General features: G+C 41.6%; 1 protein-coding gene and 1 long non-coding RNA gene across 6 annotated transcripts in view; both read right to left on the bottom strand.

Moving 5' to 3' along the window:
* Positions 1-1,542, bottom strand: part of LOC148188732 (uncharacterized) — a 29,261-nt gene extending 27,719 nt beyond the window's left edge. Inside the window, exons 1-2 of the long non-coding RNA XR_015777511.1 lie at positions 872-1,542; positions 146-162 (exon numbers count right to left, since the gene is read on the bottom strand). This is a non-coding gene — a long non-coding RNA (uncharacterized LOC148188732). The remainder of the gene's footprint in view (positions 1-145; positions 163-871) is intronic.
* A 632-nt stretch (positions 1,543-2,174) lies between these two features.
* Positions 2,175-18,997, bottom strand: part of kmt2d (lysine (K)-specific methyltransferase 2D) — a 36,049-nt gene continuing 19,226 nt past the window's right edge. For all 5 annotated transcript variants that reach the window (XM_042491327.2, XM_042491332.2, XM_042491330.2 and 2 more), the window contains exons 36-55: positions 18,813-18,936; positions 17,587-17,668; positions 17,438-17,504; positions 17,084-17,316; positions 14,001-16,973; positions 13,761-13,910; positions 13,076-13,240; positions 12,480-12,627; positions 12,298-12,379; positions 12,036-12,208; positions 11,726-11,850; positions 11,503-11,638; positions 9,575-9,696; positions 8,059-9,460; positions 7,802-7,938; positions 7,265-7,395; positions 6,524-6,809; positions 6,210-6,283; positions 6,006-6,114; positions 2,175-5,130 (exon numbers count right to left, since the gene is read on the bottom strand). In XM_042491327.2, the coding sequence (XP_042347261.2) occupies positions 5,038-5,130; positions 6,006-6,114; positions 6,210-6,283; positions 6,524-6,809; positions 7,265-7,395; positions 7,802-7,938; positions 8,059-9,460; positions 9,575-9,696; positions 11,503-11,638; positions 11,726-11,850; positions 12,036-12,208; positions 12,298-12,379; positions 12,480-12,627; positions 13,076-13,240; positions 13,761-13,910; positions 14,001-16,973; positions 17,084-17,316; positions 17,438-17,504; positions 17,587-17,668; positions 18,813-18,936 (6,812 nt within the window). In that variant the 3' untranslated portion in view covers positions 2,175-5,037. The remainder of the gene's footprint in view (positions 5,131-6,005; positions 6,115-6,209; positions 6,284-6,523; positions 6,810-7,264; positions 7,396-7,801; positions 7,939-8,058; positions 9,461-9,574; positions 9,697-11,502; positions 11,639-11,725; positions 11,851-12,035; positions 12,209-12,297; positions 12,380-12,479; positions 12,628-13,075; positions 13,241-13,760; positions 13,911-14,000; positions 16,974-17,083; positions 17,317-17,437; positions 17,505-17,586; positions 17,669-18,812; positions 18,937-18,997) is intronic.

The following is an 18,997-nucleotide window of genomic DNA, read 5'->3' as shown; positions in this document are numbered from 1 at the left end:
ACTCTTGGCTCTACATCAGTAACTCTTGGCTCTACATCACACTTTTAGACCAGGCGTAAGGCGTACGTCCAGTTGGTGACCTCGGCTCTGATGACCATGCTACCTGAAATATATCAGAAATCTTCCTCCAACATTACGTCCTCACCTCTGAGCGTCACTCTTCTGGTGGCCCGTAGGCAAAGCGTGGAGCCGCAGAATGAAATAGAAAAGATAGAAAGAAAAATAAAGAATAACATAAATTTGATGTTATTTTGTTTTTGTTTCCTTATTTATTGTATTTTTTTTTCCTTTCAAGCAGATAATGAGGAAACAAATGTCTATTTTCAATATTTGGTTTATACAGAAAAACAAATAAAATTCACACTTGTTATTTTGTTCTTTAGTTTGCCAGATGGAATTGAATAATTGAATGAACGGATGTTACACGGCCTCCACTGCACTGGTCTTTTCAAACCTAAGTTGCATAGTTAATGGCACCTGTGCATTAACTGAATATTGTTACATGGCCTAGGTCAATACACAACTGTGCTCTACTGCTGCATTGAATCCAGTTTGTACTATCACATGAAGAGGCAAAATCTCCATTTAGTTGCATTTGATATCCAGATTTCTTCTAAATATATTAAGCTATATTTGTATTAAATTTGATGCTTTTATCACAAAATAAGCTAGCTGTTCCGCCCCACTAAAGGGGATTACTTAAAGTTTCCTTGGTGTAAGCTAAGTCTACATGTTAACGCAGTCCAGCTAACATGTATCATGTACATTTATCTGTGTATACATTTATTTTTCCACCAGTGAAATAAGAGTCTGTTGACAGTCGCCTTACTGGCATACGACGCCGACGTCGGCTAAAGACACATGAACATACCTGGACATTTGCGGTAAAGTATCAAAGCTTCTTTCCTCCCCTTCGTCCTTTTCTAACGACCATTCGTCATTTAACTAAAATGATATTTGCGGTAATATGTTCCTCTTTGCGGTGTAAAAATGGATACGAAGAGCCTTAATGTGGGCTCACTAATGGCTAACGTAATTAACATTTCAAAACAGCTGTGAAGCGGAGTGATACGTGCACAGTTAAAAGTCCCGGCGCGGTCATGATCAGCACTTATTGAATGCCTTTTGTCCAATCAAATGGCTTGGTCGGAACTAACTGTTGAATAAAACTCATTTGGGTAAAAATGAAAATAAAAATCAATAAAACGAAGAAGGAAAAATAAAAACACCACAAAAATTCCCCAGTCGTTGTCTATGGAGCAGCGGCAGACTTAATACTTTATAACATTTTATGTTTGAAACTTACTTCTCTGATTTCTGGCTTTGAGAGAGCGCCATGCTCACACATATTAACCCTTTGCAACCTGAGCAAACTGGCTTGATTTCTTTCAAACATGGGAAGAAAGCATTGAGGAACTTAACATGAAGTGACCCAAAGATTAACAAAAAAAGACACAAGAAAATTGACAGAAAATTAGCAAGAAAAGTAAAGAAAATTGAACAAGGAAATGACCTGAAAAATAAAATGCTAAAAAAACCAAAACATATAATAATATAGATACATATTATACATTTATATTCTGTAATATTATTTTAAATGTATAATATTAATATGATTTTCTGGACATTTTCTGGACATTTTCTTCCTTTATGTGTTCTAATAATGTGTTTTCTTGTCACCTTTCACCAATTTCAATGTAAAATTATGACTTTATTCTCGTAACACAAGTTTATTCTCATAAAATTACTTTTTTTCTCATAAAACTACGAATGAATTCTCTTGATATGACATTTTTCTCATATCATGACTTTATTCACAAAGTCTCAAATTAAAAAAAATGATCTCAATGTGGCCCTAAAACTCTCGTACTTCAGGAGTCTTGACTGTTAAATCAGTCATCAGTTATTTAAACCTGGAGACTATAATTAATGTCAGCACTTTTGACAAAAATTTTAACTCATGGTTCACGTACTATTTTTACGAGAGCTCTGAGCTGCAACTCATGGATGTTTACGCTCTCCCGACTGTAAAGAACCACCTACTATCACATGACGGTGATAAATCAATTAAGCAGATGGACCTTGAGTCAAGATTTTTTTTAAATAGTATTTCAAGAACAAACCTTCAAATCAATGCTTAAAGTTTTAGTTCTGAAAAAAGTGATAAAATGAGCACATATTTAAAATGCATTTTATTTTCCTTTACAAGAAACAAAAGCAGACAAAGAAATAAGATGAGGGGGAAAGGGAGTGGGAAAGCTGTATATAAAGAGATGCAACCTCTGGCGTCCTGAAAAAAATATGTACAATTCAAAATAATATCCATACAAAACATGCCACATACAATAAAAATGATCATTATATTTATTCATATTCCCTAAAAGTATCTCTGCTGTACAGATGCAACATCTTTTTAAAAAGTAGGTGAGGTTAAAAAAAACCTTCAATTTGAGCAAACTTTATTAAATTATAAGATATGCAGAGAACTTAAATTAAGATTCAGAGAAGTTAAAAATTATTCAGGCTAAAATCCAGTGAGCGGCATAATGTCTCGTCATGATCTTCCCTTGAAATAGAAACATACCAAAAAATATATATATCACTGCTTCAGATACTTGATCAATATCTACCACTTTAGAGAAGTTCTCCGTTATACTATGAGAGTGCAATTCATTACCAGGTTAAGTATGGGATTAACTTTGAGTATTACATCATAACATACATTAGGCCAAGTAACCATTTCACAAGGTTTACCAACACATTCACTTCTATAGGGAAGATATAAAAAAGCAAAACACTAACAATATTCTAGGGAATTCAAGATTTTCCATTCAAGAGTATATTAATCCAATTGTGACCGATTAAGGGACAGATTTTGGTAATCAACAAGCAGTAGCATAAATAAAAAGAAAAATAAACACGAACAATATTACATAAATACAAATGCTATGCACCATTGTACTGCTTTACGCAAGAAAAGTGATTCTCATGTCTAATCAACGACCGTCCACATGAATCCAATCCATTTCGTAATCACACCGGCTTCTCGTCGCAGTTTGATTGGAGAAGACCAGACATTTTTCTCAAACCTATTTTTAACAAACTTGTCTCTGAGAGCTTATAGCAAAAAACACTAATAGAAAAAACAGGTAAATGCAAAACACTCTGGTTCATATACATAAAGATATTAGTTTGCCATTTTACATATATTTATATTTATATACAGCTTTATCTTTGTTAAAATGATATCCAGTGGTTGATTTTTTTTCTTCAATTTTATTTCTCTACACTTTTTGTCTTTATTGATTACAAAGGGGCTGGATAAAGAGTTGCTGTCCCCTAATGCATATACTATATATACAGTTTGTACAACTTTGCATTTTTAAATCATGTGAGGTCTTAGGTTAGGGGGAAGGAGGAAACAAAGTAGTATGGGAAGGTGGAGTTTTAGTAAAGCTCCCTTTAAAGACTTTTTTTTTTTCATTCATCTTACATAGAAATGAAAACAAATGCCCTTTTTTCCAATAAGTCTTTCCCTGCCATCAGTTCAGCCTCGAGAGGACAGTACCAGCACTAGAAAAGCACACTACAGGGGAAGTAGAAACACTGCAGGCTGGACTCAGGCAGAGGAAGACTTACTACAGTAAAGTTTCAACAACAGTCCACTAAATAATACAGAGAGGAAGAGGCATGATTCAAAGTTTAAGGTTGAGTTGTGAAAAGATTGAGTTGTGGGGGAATAAAAAGCATTTAATGGGACAGTAGTCATGCATCCACCAGCTGGTTTTCAACAAGTGGAACTTCAAATGTATGAAGCGACAAGCAAATGTGGTTAATTCTGGACTTGGCAGTCCTGTGATCCTAGAGCCATTCACTCACACCATCACTGTCTTTAACTTAAAAAGGTGGATGTTATTGTGCTTTCACACAGCTGATAACATGGTTCTTGAGACGCATAAATAAAAAGAAACAAAAAAAGAAAAAAGCTACATCAATATCCAGGAGGATTTGGTGACACCCGCTAAGCTTCTGATTGTGATTTTAATGCAATATCTTATCAAAACTGTCATATATTTCCTCTGTATAAACAATTCATGAATAATAATTATGTTGGCTCATTATTGTAAATCATCATCAGCATAGAGTAGATAGAGCAAACCTGCTGCTTAAGATTCCCTGCTTGTCCGAGAAGGCTAAGCCCATAAAAACATTCCCCCTTTCCCTCCCCCCCCGTTCCACAGTAGCAGTTAACAGTTTTTATACAAAGCAGTCGCTTCCCGCTAAATCAATGAGGTAGACTGGGTCCAACTAACCCACCTTGGGACTCCACACAGTCAGAACATCTGGTGCATCTGGAGCCACAGATCAATAGCATCTCAGATTTTATATTAACTTACATCTTTTTTTTTTTCTTTTCTCCATCGATCATATGTAGTTCTTACACAGAGCCACATCAAGATTGTCTAGCTAGCCAATATCCGTGTTGTCTTCATTGATGACTTGATGGGAAAGTGCCTTTTCTGGGAGGTGAGGGGGAGGTGTGGTCAGGTGGGACAGGAGATAGGTCCGACTTAAAACATAAAAATGCATCATTAGTTCATTCTTAGTATTTTAAAATGGCTTTTTGTCGAAGCTCCCGGTGAGCTCTGCACTACGAGTTTTGATATCAGAGGGTCAGAATCATTTGGTAGATGTTGAGGATTGTTTTCCAGCCACTGTGAGATTATTGAGAACAGTCGAGGGGGGGGGAAGGGTTTTGGCTGAGGAAAAGGTGATTCGCTAGTCCAAACATGACAGTTAGTCCCACCATCAAGCTCGCTGTTGATGGAGGCGGTCGGTTGCTTTTATTGTTTAATGCTCTTTAAACCTTTGGCTACAGGTGTCAACGCTTTAGTCTTTCAATGACGGAGGCCAGCCATCCTCCAGGTCTTTCAGAACAGCTTATGCACTGGCTATGTAGGATTCAAAGGCTTTGGCGCAGGAGTGTTCTGGCACCAGTCAGAGGGGAATTCTCCATTTTTTCTTTCTTCCTGTTAGTTAGTTCATCCACTTTCGGCAATTCCAGGCTCCACAATGACAAGGGATTTTGTGCTGATCATCCTCGAAATCAAACTGGTAGTCGTAAGTCAGCTGGAAGAAAAAAAGGAAACTGATGTTAATGGCTGATGAGATTAAAAAAAGGACCTATAAAACTGAACAAAAGGCAATAAAGTTAAGGGGACATGTAAAGTGGGATTTATACTTTTGTTTTGAAACTCCACTGTAGGCTACTTCCCAGAAATATAACTACATGTCACTGCGACACTTCCCTTATTTATTTTTGTCAAATTGAAAACCATCTCCTTCTGTGGAGACAAAGCTCTAATTTCTTATTTCACAAATAAGATACAATAAATTGTGAATACTTTAAAGCCTCCACACACAATGGCTGTTAAAGTCCAGTTTATTTATGTAAGGTAAAATGTCATAGTTCATGCTAGTAACACTAGTGTGTCTACTATAAGACAGCTGTTTTGTCGGTGAACGTTGTGAGTTTTAATGAAGCCCAATTTAACTTTGTAAAATGCTGCTGTTGTTCCTGGAGTCATATGAGAGGAATACTGTGCTAGCCACTAGGCTATTTTATGCAGCGTAAAATGCCATGTTTTTTTTTTCAAATTACATTAGCATGTCATTTATGAGGGGAAAACCTGTCAAGCAAAAGTCAGCTGTTCTGTCTGTAAACCTTGTGAGTTAAAACGGAGCTGAAATTTGGTACTTGTGTCTAATATCGTCTCTGTTAAGCAATGTTTCATGTTTTATGTGTGTGTTTATCTGTTTTGAGTCAATTAAACCTTCTAGTGCTTTGCAGGAAGTCAACACAGTGATACAGAAACCCTAGTGCCAACTATGGTTCTGAGGGTGTAACTGCAGAGTAACGCAGACACACCACCACATACGTGTAAATACTAAAAAGGCACAACTATAAATCAGCCTTCAGTGGTCGCTTTTCTAATGCACTGCACCTCTTCTCCCTTGGGGATCCTACGGCTGGAAATGATAATAATCTTGTCTTCTTTGTCAAATGTTACAACTTCTGCAACACAGTTCGGGGCACAGGAATGGTTGACGTAGCTGGAGAGGAGAAAAAAAGGTCCGTTTCAAAAATCAGAAACATACTTGACTGAAGGGGTTTACAATGAGGCAACCAATAACAAAACAACACCTACCGAGCTGGGCCTCCTGTCAGCGTGGCATCAATCACCTGCTCATTGTTGATGCGGAACATGTAGATCCCACGGTTCTAAGTTAGAAAGAAAAAAAAACACAACAGAGAAAAGGTTGATAAGCAATTTTCCATTCAAATGTAATTTTTTTTCAGATGTACATTTCTTGTTGGTTCATGAGCGCTGTCCAGGTGAAGAATACATTTGAGCGACCCACCCACAAGGGTTATTTTTTCTGTGCATTCCTTAAACTCTGAACCAAAGAAATGCCTTTTTTGTGTACTTGACATTTAAGTGCCAGTGATGAATTGGCATACCTGCAGCTCATAGATCTTCTCACGGCGATTGGCCACTTCGTTGCGTATGACAGTACCAATGTACTCAATGACCATGGTGTGCTTCTCCAGATCCTTCGCAGCATACAGACCCAGGCCTTGAATGCGGGATCGTGCCAGATACACGTTATTCTTCCACTCGGTCTTCAGCCGCCGATACTGGGATGACTTGGAGTGGACAAACTGCTTGCTGTATGGTGTGTTGAGCTCTCCAGTGAAGGTACTCTGGTAGGCCTTTGACACGCTGGTGCTGTTTAGAGTGTGAGGTCTTGAGACAAATAGGAGAGAAAATGTGAGATCCAGACATTTGAAAGATGCATTTAGAAATTCAATGCTCTTTGGTAGATATTTCCAAAACATCTGTACAACTAATAATTTTAAAAAAAACTGTGTTCAACAAGGGAAAATCACCCCTTTCTGCTCGATTTGAGCAAATTAGTAATCTGCTGTTTTTAAATCTTCTGTGAAGCCATATAAACCTTATAAATGCTGATATAATACATATTAATAAATAAAAATTACTTATGCTTTACTGATGTGTTAATGAGATAATGTGCAAAAGTATTCAAATGTTAATAAAGTCTCTCCAACAAGATGCCATACTTCAAATGATCTCACAGGTTTAAATCGGCTTGATAACATGCTTATCTGTGCTGAACATGTGTAAATGTAATATTCACTGCAAATTTCTTGTGGCTTATTGCTCAAAGAATGCTGCTTTACCTCTTGCACTGTGTGGGGACTTTGGGCTCAGAGCGAGCAGAGCCGGTGGGGTTGATCATGAGAGGGAGCTCCATCAGCGGGTGACGGCCATATCGGAACTGGTAGTTCTGGCAGTTCTCCACGCCAGGCAACTAAAAAACAAATACAAATCATGTTAATCTTTCATGTACAGGTGAGCTACTGTAGCCCACAGATCTCAACTGCTGGGCTTCATGTGGGGTCAAGCTTTCTGTACACAGTCATGCTTATTGTGATGTTTGCTTTCGTCCTAACAATGAATCATGTGACTTGTTTCCATCTTATGCGAAGATTTCATATATTGAACTGATCTGGCAGCTATACAAAAGTTTCCAAAAGATATGTTTTAATAAAAAAAAAAAGGTACTATTCAGTAATTTGAAAGTTTACTATTAAGAAGATAACCATCTCCTGGTATGTGTGAATATTGGCATAGAAAGGGTGTAAATTACAACAAGGAGACAAGGACAAAATTAAATGAAAAAGAAAGTGATACTTAATCTTGCTGCATTTTCTTACCGACTCAGTGATTCGCATGACAGCATGAACTGTGAGGCCGTACATCTCCTCTCCCTTGACATGTTCGGTGAACAGTTTCAACATAGACGAGTCTTCTCTGAGTTTCGCCACCTGCTGAACCACTCGTTCCCAGATCCCTAAAGACAAAGGTGGTGATTTAAATACAGTCAGTGGTCAAGAGAGTTATTTCAACTGTAAAAGTTCAACACTGAGACACACTATGTAGCATTAAGTGGGAGCAGTGTATAAGTTCCTACCCTGTGGAGTGGTGTCACGGTACTGCAGATCCTCCATGCCATGCTCCAGAACACGCACCTCAAACAGGGGGCGACCTTCATCCTCGTTGATGCGGCAGCGGTAGCGACAGCGCTTGTTAGGCACACGTGTGCTCCAGTAGATGCGTGTGGCCTCATAGCCAACAGGGAAGATGGCAGTGGGTGAGTGGAAGTTGGCCATTTGGGACGGCAGCAACTGGCCAACGGCATGAAAGATGAGACCGCCGACACGGAACAGGTGGATACGATCACCTCGCTGTAAGATGCTAGCAATCTGCTTCACCTCATCACGCTCAATGTAGACACGCCGTAAAACAGCAAACATGCTGAGTTCGTCTTCGCTGGGGCCCTTCAGCTTGTGCTGGGTGCACAACATGGTCTTGTCCTTGAAGAACATGCAGCGTGCCCTGATGGCACAGGCAAAGTGGTAGACATTTGGGCAGCGTATTCTGTTACAACTGTTGGTGGCGCCTGTTTTCTGGCAGTATGCGCAAAGAGTCCGCAATCCGCGACGCAGAGCTACCTCCACATTGATAAGGGCACCGCCTTGCGTCTCATACACCTCTGTGGACCACAGGGCACAGTTGAGGTGCACCCACAAGTCCACATCAATGTTAAGCAACCGGGCAGGCCCATCTGTGGCACCGTCACCTTCCTCGTGGCAGAAGCAGCATTTACGTTTATCCCGAGGCAGCTTCTCAGGTCGGAGAGTGATGCGCAGGCGGTCCATTAGCTCAGACACCTCACGGCTGCTCTCTTTCTTAGATCCACCCTTGCGTATTGTGATGACAATCTGTAGACGTTTCCAGCGAATTCCCTTCCATTTTTTCACTTTGGGATGTACCACCTCCTCATCGGGGGAGAGAGGCCTGCGCTGCTTCACTGCCTTAGGGGAAGACTCCACATTGCTGGGAGAATCTTTAGGAGGTTGAGCTTCATCAGTAGCCAAGTCCTCCTCCTTGACAACAGGACTCGGATCATCTTCAGTAGGAGCGGTGGGAGCAGTGGGAGCAGTGGGAGCAGAAGCGTCTGGAGCTGCAGGGGTTGTTTCTGGATCAGTGACCGACTCTGGAGCAGAAACTTCAGGCTCTGTGACATCAGCTGGTTGAGCTGCATCAGTAAGAGCATCATCATCATCATGTTCAGGCTCAGTCTTGATCTGGACACTGGTGGGACTGGAGGGAGGCGGAGATGGAGAAGCTGATTTTTTAGAAGGCTCAGCTTCGTTAGTTGGAGCTGGGACAGATGGAGTAGGATGTGGAGGAGATGGTGATGGTGGTGGAGATTCCTCCACTGGTATAGCGGGAAGGTGCCGCACATCCAAATCATTTACTTTGGTTGTGTAACAGTGCTGGGCCGGTTTGTCTTCTTTTTCTGGGAATTCCTGAAATACAAAAATGCAAGTATGAGATCAGCAGCTTTTATGAAACTACACAACACTCAACATCTGATAAAAAAAGCTTAACAATTCACATTTCCCAAGACTTAAATGACTGACCTGTTTAATAAGTGCCAGAATGTCCACTTGTTTCTTCAGAGTACAGCCCGGTAGAGACACATCAAACTGCCTTAGCCACTCATCCTGACTGGGTGACACACTGTCCTTTGCGCACAGAGCCCCTGAAAACGTGACCACCTTAATATTAGTTTTTCATAATGGATTGAAATACTCAAAAGTCTTGCATTCATGTTTGAGAACAATGTAAATATCGTATGTAGCACCTGCACAGTCACTCCAATAGTGACTTTGTTTTTGAACGGCAACTCTCCACAACTTTCATGCTCAAGATGAGTGCAAAAAATTACATCATAAGAGGCTAAAAGACCAAGACTATGACATTTTGTTCCCCTTAACTGACATCAGACATCAAAAGCAAATTGTTCAGGTCCAGAAATATTTATCACTCAAAACTCCTCAGATCAGTGCTGAGCTTGGTAAATTAGCTTTTAGGTTTATTTGCACCCAATAAATGGAAGAAGTTACTAGAGGCACTGGAATTAGACAGGTTTGTGTCAGTAGGTCACTTTAAGTGTTTGCTAGATAATATGGTTATTGTACAGTGCTCCTGCTTTGGTTAATTCACAGGCCTGATTGTTTTTATTGCTTTTATTTTCAGCATTTTATTGTTGTTTGTTTTTCTCTGTTGTTGATGTTGTTATGTATCCTTCACTCGTGGCAGAATTGTTTGCTATTTAACCTTTTTCATCATTTTTACTGTTTTTACTGGTATTTAGAACTTTTAACAGACATTGCAGCTGGTTATTTGTTTTTATGGAATTCATCATATTACCATGATTGCCATCATATGTTATATATCCTTTCAGCAAACTAATGTAAATTTAGAGCATTGCTGTAAAACAGCTTAATGCTCAAGTCAATTTTTGCTGAATTAACAATGGTTTGATAATGATGATGATGAAATGGTTCAGGATATTTGCTGTGTAACAGAGTGACATGAAAACTATCATAAGCCACACTCACACACTTCATAATTAATTCAACTTACCACAATATCAGTACCCTACAGCCATTAACAATATGATATAATGGCATAGCATGCTTTAATAAATGTCATGGACTTTTTGAGACAGTATAGCAACATTACTAAGCGCCATTACCCTATGTCTTGACAATGTGCTAAAATGTTATTACGCATGAATTTGCAACCTCAAGAATTACAGGCTCTGAGAGGCTCACAACTTTTTTACCAGTGGCTAAACAATCTTATACTGTTTGGATAAAGCCTTTAATTCTTTTGGTTTAACCAGAATCAGCCTCAAAACTGCCTTTGCCAAAGCCACCAGACTCCATTTAAATAAACTGTTCTTTTAGTGTGTATATAGCCAGCATATTTACACATGTAACTGGGTGAATTAAGGGTTTATTTCAACCAAACCAGAGCTGGTGATCACCAAAACAGCAGAAAGACAAACCAAGACAGTTTCTGTGACTTTCATTTTGTTTCTGCCATCTTTGAATGAAGTGGTTTTTTTACAATGATACTGATAACTGTTTAAATGGTGCCTGGTGGGTGTGAAAACAGCGATTTTGGGGTCTATCTCTGCAGGGATTCATTGAAAATTGTTGTGAGTGCGACCATGCCTTGAGCGTTAACATTGCAGTCTGGCTGCTGCTATGGCTAAATGCCGGAACAATCTCAAAAATGTTGTTCCCATTCGTCACTTAGACTCAAAAACATAGGGAAACAGAATCTAGGTTCAAACAAAAATCCCCTTTAACTCTGAATTTTTAGGTTTATCCGACATGCAGAAAACCACACAGCAACTTTTCAGCATGGTAGCGAATGCTTTGTTTTTCCCCTCAGCGAAAAGGGATGTGATGTTTCTTGGGCAGTCCCATAAATACCAACTGCATCTATGACACAAAAGGACAATTCAAAGGAACAATAATCTGTAAATACATGCCTGACTGGTCAGGTCCTTTCCCAGGCCCCTCCAATCCAGGCATATCAGGGTTTTGGGGAGGGAAAGTCACCTCATAAGAACCTGGCATCTTAATACTAAGCAGCTGGGCCATGGCCATCATGACATGGTTCAGTTTCTGGAGAAAAAAATGTCAGTTTAAGTTTGTTATCTATGCAAGAAAATTTTAAGTTGAACAGGGTGCAGTGATATTATGGTTTCGTACCTTGGCTGCAGCAGAGGACAATGTGAAGGTAACAGACACTTCATTGTTTTTGGCCTTGTCCCAGTGGTTGGATGTGGACACTACCTTGCCGTCGGCTGCTTCAAATGGTTTGTTTTCTGGGAATGCTACAGAAGAAAATGTGTTCATTATTTTGGCACTTTGCAATTTTGCCAGTAATATAAATGAATTAAATGGTGCAACTGAACTACACATTCACATTCATGATCGATTTCACCAATACATCTATACATAAATATAATGTGAGAAATGTTGCTCTTTTGGGAATCATGTTCAGGATGTTGTATAATACCTGGGATGGCAGTGCGAGGTATGAGGGGGATGATGGGGGATATTGCTCTCTCCGTCTCCTCCTCTTTAGGCTCCCGTAGGTGAGGGAAACGTGGCGTTTCATCTCCTACATTGCTCTCAGGGGATGATGCCGGGATGATGCTTTCTGGGGCATCCTCGTCATCACTCTCCATCCTGTTAGAAAGAAATCTTCATTTATAGCCACTCAGCAACAAGAACTGTATTCTGGTTGACGAAGAACTATAGATATTGTGCTTTTGTACCTGATGTCCTCATTCTGGTTGTGTGGTGGGGTTGGTAGAGCTGCCAGAATGTCCACACTCTTCACCTCCTCTTTAACAGAATCTGAAGGGAAAATTAGAGTATTTAGAGCCCAACTACTTAACAACTGCAGATAAGATATTCAAGAAAAAAATAATTGAATGCCAAATCCCTCATTGTTTACCCATTGGCTCCTCTGTTGGCTTTGTGTCTTTGCGACCCTCAGACATGTCTTCCACAGGAGTAACGCCATTCAGCAGCTTGTGCTGTACTGAAGGTGGAGGAGTAGGTGGCAGGGAGGATGGGGGTGTTGGTGGGTTGCTGAGGTTACTCTGTAAAGGCACATAACATTGTCCCAATACATCTCTTTTTTTTGACAAACAAACAGTGCTGCAGTGCAAGGTGTGCGTGTTTGAGAGAGAGTAACAGAAAGAAGGGAAGAGAAGGAGAAGATGGACTATTCCATGCATTTTTTTCCTGTATGTTATCAACAACTTTTGCAGAATGCTGCTTTTTCCTTTTTTGACTTAAATATTCTGCTGATGTGTATACTTGTGATTGTCCCTATTAAGCGATGTTTAATGTGTGTTTTGAGCGTGTTCTGAATCTACAAGACTTTACAGCACTTTACAGAAACTCCACTGCTGACTAGCGTTTTTGAGGTGTAACTGCAGAGCAACACAGACACACAAACGCACAAGTATAAATGCTCAGAACAGCATAGGCCACTTGCATAGGCTACAGCACAGAGTGAACGTGTGAACGTAGCTTTAGTTATACCTTTGTGAGTAACTGAGAATAGTAGTCTGGGATGTTGTCCAGCACTGCATTTCCAAAGGATCCTTTGAGCTGGGCTTTGCCATTGGCTGGGCTGCTTCCAAAAGGTGCAAACAGATCCAGACTGGCGGTGATTGAAGGCTCCATCAGGGGCAGCAGAGAGAGACCCTGCAGGGTAAATGTCAGTTAGTCTACATGAAGAAGAATCTTTAAAACATCAATGGCACAAATTATTTAAAGAACAAAAAAACAAAGTCTGCATACTATATAATGGTCCCATGAATATTTAACACAATTACCATCAAGGTGATATTTTGAGCTACATGCTCTTCATTAGACAAGCTATCAATGCAGAAACACTCCTCAAATACTATTACACCAGGTCACCTGATAGATCACCTGGAATCCAGTGGGATCCCATTTATAAATACATAAAGAAAAAAAAACGTATATAGATGACAACTTAACAAAATGTGGATTAGACGTGTGATGACAAGATGAAGAAATATAAAATCTCAAAAATGTGTATATACGCATGTACAGATAATTATAAATAACTACATACAATATATACCCATTGCCCCAGTGTACAGTACAAGAAAAATTACATGAATAGCACTAGTTTTAGATAACAACCTAGTGTACAGTATATAGATTGAATTAGAACTTCATTTTCCCATCCTTTTACCTGTTTGAGTTGTTTTATGAGGGCTTCAGCACTTTTTCCAACTTCCTCCTTCTTATTCTTCTTCCGTGCATTTGGCCCTCGGTCTCCAGCTGCCTTGTTCGTGCGCTTTGGCTTTTGTGCAGGAGCCCTTTTTGTTATAGACTGTAAATCCTGAAAGAGTCAAGACAAGGAATGAGAGTCTCTTTTCTCACAACAACATGATGAAGGCGAAAGGGATAAATGCACTACAGAAAAACATACCTCCATATTCCGTGGGGTCCCTTGAAGTTTTTGCTCCAGCATTGCTAGTTTGCTGTTGATGTGACCATTGATCTCATTGTGGATGCCCTCAGACGGCCTCTGAGCACCAAGCTGAAGGTTCTTGGTTCTCAGGAGTTTCTGTAGTAGCTGCTGTCCTGTCTCAGATCGAGGACCTTGAGTCCCAGGGTCTCCGGCCATGTTTCCAGCATTAATAAAGCTGGTGTTGTTCCCAGACGTAACTGCTTCGCCTGTTGCTTCTCGCTTTATAGCCCCAGGATGAGCCTCTGGCGCACCATCGCACTGAACCTCCCTTGGCTCCTGTTTGATGTTCTGTAGGGTCATTTTGCATAGCTCCCCTCCTCTAGAGCCATGTTGTGTTTGAGGACCGTGGCTCTCTGTGACCTGCTGCTGCGGCTGCTGCTGAACATTCATTCCTTTCTGTGGACCGTTGGGGATAACTGAGGCTGTGTGAGATGTTTCATTGCCTGATGTCTGACCTTCTACTTTCAATCCTGGACAATCAAGTGGACTCTTGGCTCCAGGTGACCTGAGTGGAGATGCCTTGACGTGACTGTACGGACTCCCCCTTCCAGCCCTACTGTCAGCTATAGGTGAGGAGACGTGGGATGAATGGGGTGAGGCCGGGTGGGCAGGGCTCATGCCGAAGGGACCTCTTGGGGAATATGCATGGGATGGAGAACCCTGCATGCGACCTGCTGCAGCTGCCATTAGTGCTTGTTGATTCTGGTTGGGAGTGGGTGGACGCATACCCATAGCTTGATTAAATGCGTGTCGTTGTGAATCCCCAGGAGAGTTAGCTACTGGCTGACGTGGAGATGTTGGCCTCACCATACGGCCTTGGTCCACAGGCGAAGGTGGCACTGGTACCTGGCCTCTCATAATATGTTGCTGCATCATCTCCCCTACTTGTGACTGTTGTTGCCCAGGGACCATCATCCCCTGCTGCATCTGGGGAACCACACCAGGCTGCTGGCCTAACATACCAGACTGCTGCGGAGTGCCCACTGCTCCTGACTTCCCCATGGCTCCATATGGGATCTGCTGCCCAACCTGCGGCATCTGTCCTGGTGGCATGTGAGGCCTCAACTGACCTTGCTGGCCTTGACCCATTGACATCCGCAGCATCTGTCCCTGCTGGAGCTGCCTCTGGGCAATCATGGCCTGGATGTGCTGTATCTGCTGGTTTGGGGGAAGATTGCGGAGCTGAGGGTTTTGAGCAATAATAGCCTGGATGTTGATGGGTGTGCGGATCTGTCCAGGTGGAACCACAGGTCTCTGTCCCATCATCCCTTGCTGCTGGGCTCTCATCATGCCCATCATAGCCTGTTGTTTTTGCTGCTGGGCCATGAGGGCTTGTTGCTGCTGACTATGGCCCATCACAACAGGCTGTGGCTGACCAGGATGGTTCTGGCCCATCTGCTGCTGCATGTTGGGATCTTGTGATTGCTGCATGGCATTTTGAACTGGTTGCTGTTGTTGCTGCTGAGCTAATAAATCGATTGGTTTCCCGTCCTCTTTAGCAGTATTCAAAATGGGCTTGTCAACACTGAGGGAACCTTGCCTCTGGAGAGTGAGCTGATGTTGCCGAAGCACACCAGTTTGCTGGTTTCCAACCAAACCTGCTTGTTGCTCAGGGACAGACTGAGGATTTGCTTGTTGCTGCTGGGCCATATAAACCTGGTTTTGATGCTGCTGCTGCTGCTGCTGCTGTAATTGTTGTCGCCCAATGTCAGTTTGATGATCATTTGCAGAGCCTAGTTGGGACATCTGATTGGGAGTGGAAGGTCCGCTTTGCTGTGGTGGCGTTCTTGAAGCAGGGCTGAGGATCCCACCCTCTTTGGGGCCTGAGTTTTGGTTGTCTTGAGCTTGCTGTGGCTGGGGTGTGATACTTCCTGCTGAAGGAGAGGATCCCATCTGTGGGGTAGAGGGTTGTGAGAGCACTCCTTGCTCTTGGCTGGATTGACTGATCAACTGTGTTTGTTGTCTTTGCTGTGCAATCTGCTGCTGCTGCTGGAGGTGGGCCAAATTCTTTGCAACATTTTGCTGCTGCTGCTGCTGTTGTTGTTGTTGCTGCTGCTGCTGCTGCTGCTGAGATGCAAGCATACGTTGGGCAAGGATGTTCTGTTGTTGTGGAGTCAGTTGGGTCTGCGGACCCCTGAGGCCAGGATGACCTGGAGATCCAACCATTCCCTGCTGACCCATCATCAGCTGAGGCCTCTGTTGTTGCGATGGTGGAACTTGCGGGTTCCCCATCATCCCTGGTTGAACTGCCATCATTGCTTGAGCATGGTTCATAGGCTGGCCTCCTGCAAGGTTCTGCTGCAGTGGAGCCACAGACTGGCCTCCAACCATTCCTTGTGGAACCTGCACCATACTCTGCTGGTTGGTTGGCATTCCCTGTTGAGCATTTGCTTGCTGTTGGGCCATGAGTGGGTTCCCCATCATACCTGCTTGTGGCTGAGCTATTAAGCCAGGCTGTTGATTTGGGTGTGGCATTGGTTGCTGACCCATCATCACCTGCTGCTGTTGCTGGAGCTTTGCCATCTGCATCCTGTGTTGAAGCTGTCTCTCTTGCAGAAGCCTGGGGTCTGCACCTTGCATTCCAGGCCCCTGTGGGAAGAATCCTGCTGGAGCCCCAGGAGGACCTGGGGCCCTGGCACCACTGGCACCGAGAGCTGCAGGAAACTGGGGCTGGGCTCCACCAATAAAGGGCTGGCCTTGGGGCATCCTGACCGGCATTCCACCTTGGGGCAACACACCTGGGTGCTGGCCTATTACTGGTGCTCCCTGTTGGCCTATCATCATCTGGCCAGGCATCTTGGGGAACATGTGAGGGGGCCCTCCTTGTGCAGGATGACCAGGGGTAAGAATTCCTGAGCTCTGTTGATGCTGCTGCTGCTTGCTCCTGTACTCTGCAATGAGATTGGTGTGTTCCTTCTGCTGCTTTCGTACCTAGAGCAGAATGATTATGAAAAAACACTTTATTTTCATATCAAGATGCCAAATTTCTCATAAAACGTTTATGCAGCTGTCTTAATTAGATTCTTCAAAGATCTACACACCTGGTCAAGCTGTTTCTGAATTTTGCTCTGCTCTTCTGTAACCAACTTTAGTTTCTCAGCATCTGCCTCTGCAAACTCCCTGCCAGCTTTCTTGGCAGTGCGTTGCTTAGCACACAGGGCCTTGCGTGATTTGCGGTGAACTCCAATCTGTTCCTCCAAAAACTTCAACTGCATTTGGAGTAACTGCTGGGTGTGAAGAAGCCATTCTTCATATTGGTGCTGCTCTGCATCATCTGTAACAGAAGAGCATAACATAAGACAACCATAAAATGGGGACAGCAATATAACATTTCCTAATGACTAAAGACATTTATATTTAAAAAAAAAAAAAAGGCAAGTATTGGTCAAACATACTGATGATTCCTTGCACAAACTGGGGAGGGTTAGGTCTCGACTGGGCAGGATCACTTGTTTCTCCCTCCTAAAAATAAAAACAAAGCATTTAATAAGTCAGCTGCAATATTTGAGTAAATCGGTCACCTCTGACAAGAAAGACAGCATACCTTTGGAGGTCCAGACGGAAGTTGACCTGGATCTGTGCCTGGGGCAGAGGCCAGCCTTTGTGCAAGCAGAGAAACTTGTTGCCTGAAAAATATTAAAAAAAAAACAAAAAGCAAGATGTATTATTATACCTGCAGTGTTCTGAACAAAGGTCTGTAATGGCATGTAGTTACCAAACCACTGAGCACAAAAGTTCAAATTAATATGACGTTGCCACCACCTGATGGATGTCTTGTGATGATAATAGATAACATTACACAGTTAAACTACTACACTGCTGCATACTAGCTCACTCCCTTTTCGAGGAGTGCAAAACAGTCTTAAGAAAATATGCCTAACATGCACCTCTAAAAATATTTCTAAACATCTGCCTCAGTAAACAATTGTGATACTAACTCTGCAGATCCTGTAGAATAGGTGTTAGTCAATGCTTACTGAAGAGACAGTTATCAACCAAGATATATCACTTCCCTGTTAATTTTATGTAAGTGTGTCGTGTTTCTCAGCAAATGAAAATGCAAATCAGTATTTTTTTCCATTTGTTAGTTTTGTGCTAATGTTTTGACAAGGGTGTAACGAGACCACATTATTTAAAGAAGACCAGTACCTGACTCTAAATAAGGCAGAGGTATTATCTCAGCAGTGCCCTACTGAACCTTTATCCTTTTATAAATGAACATGTTTTTCTGGCTGTATTTGTTCAACACAGGTGGCTAAACAACTTGAGTGTACTAAGCCTTGAACAGTTACTCTGAATTGTGATGTTTTTATAATCAAATTGCAACTGCATTATTCCTGAGTGTCAAGACCCAAACCAAGACCGGGTTTTTCTATGCATATCAGGGTTCCCACACATTTTGACAAAAGTTCAAAACTTTTGAACTTTCGAATAAATGTTCATGGGAGCATTTAATACTGTGCAGACTTTTTATGTTCTTTGATATCTGTTTTTGCTTCGTCCAGCACTTAGTCTTTATAACTTTTGGATGTGCATGCTGCTTTGAAGCTTTCTCTGAGAAAAAAATCTGCAAATTTTTTTTCAAAATCAAAATGTCACTGTCAATCACACTTTCTATCAAAAGTGTGATTGTGAAATTTCTTGCCTTTACCAGTTTTTCATGGGAAGTCGGCTATATTAAAATGAATTTTAAACAACTCACCAAACTGACTCCAAACTTAAACCAAAGAATGTCCAAATAATGTATACAAGTTTTACACAAAAAAGTACCTGTTAATGCCAGGAGGAACAACCATTGGATCCTGTGCCAACACTCTCTTGATACCCTTAAGTGCCACCATCTTTGCCTTGGCAATGGGATCCATGATGTCATCAGTAGCAAATTTGTCTAAATCTGTGATAAAAGAATGAGACAAAGTCTGTTGATATAATATGACATCAGTACACAATGATGA

The sequence above is a fragment of the Plectropomus leopardus genome, chromosome 9 (assembly GCF_026936395.1).
Source record: "Plectropomus leopardus strain MGB_pleo_1.0 chromosome 9, ASM2693639v1, whole genome shotgun sequence".
NCBI classification, from domain to species: domain Eukaryota; kingdom Metazoa; phylum Chordata; class Actinopteri; order Perciformes; family Serranidae; genus Plectropomus; species Plectropomus leopardus.
Note: the sequence above shows the minus strand (reverse complement) of the source record. Positions and strands in the feature narration are given on the sequence as shown.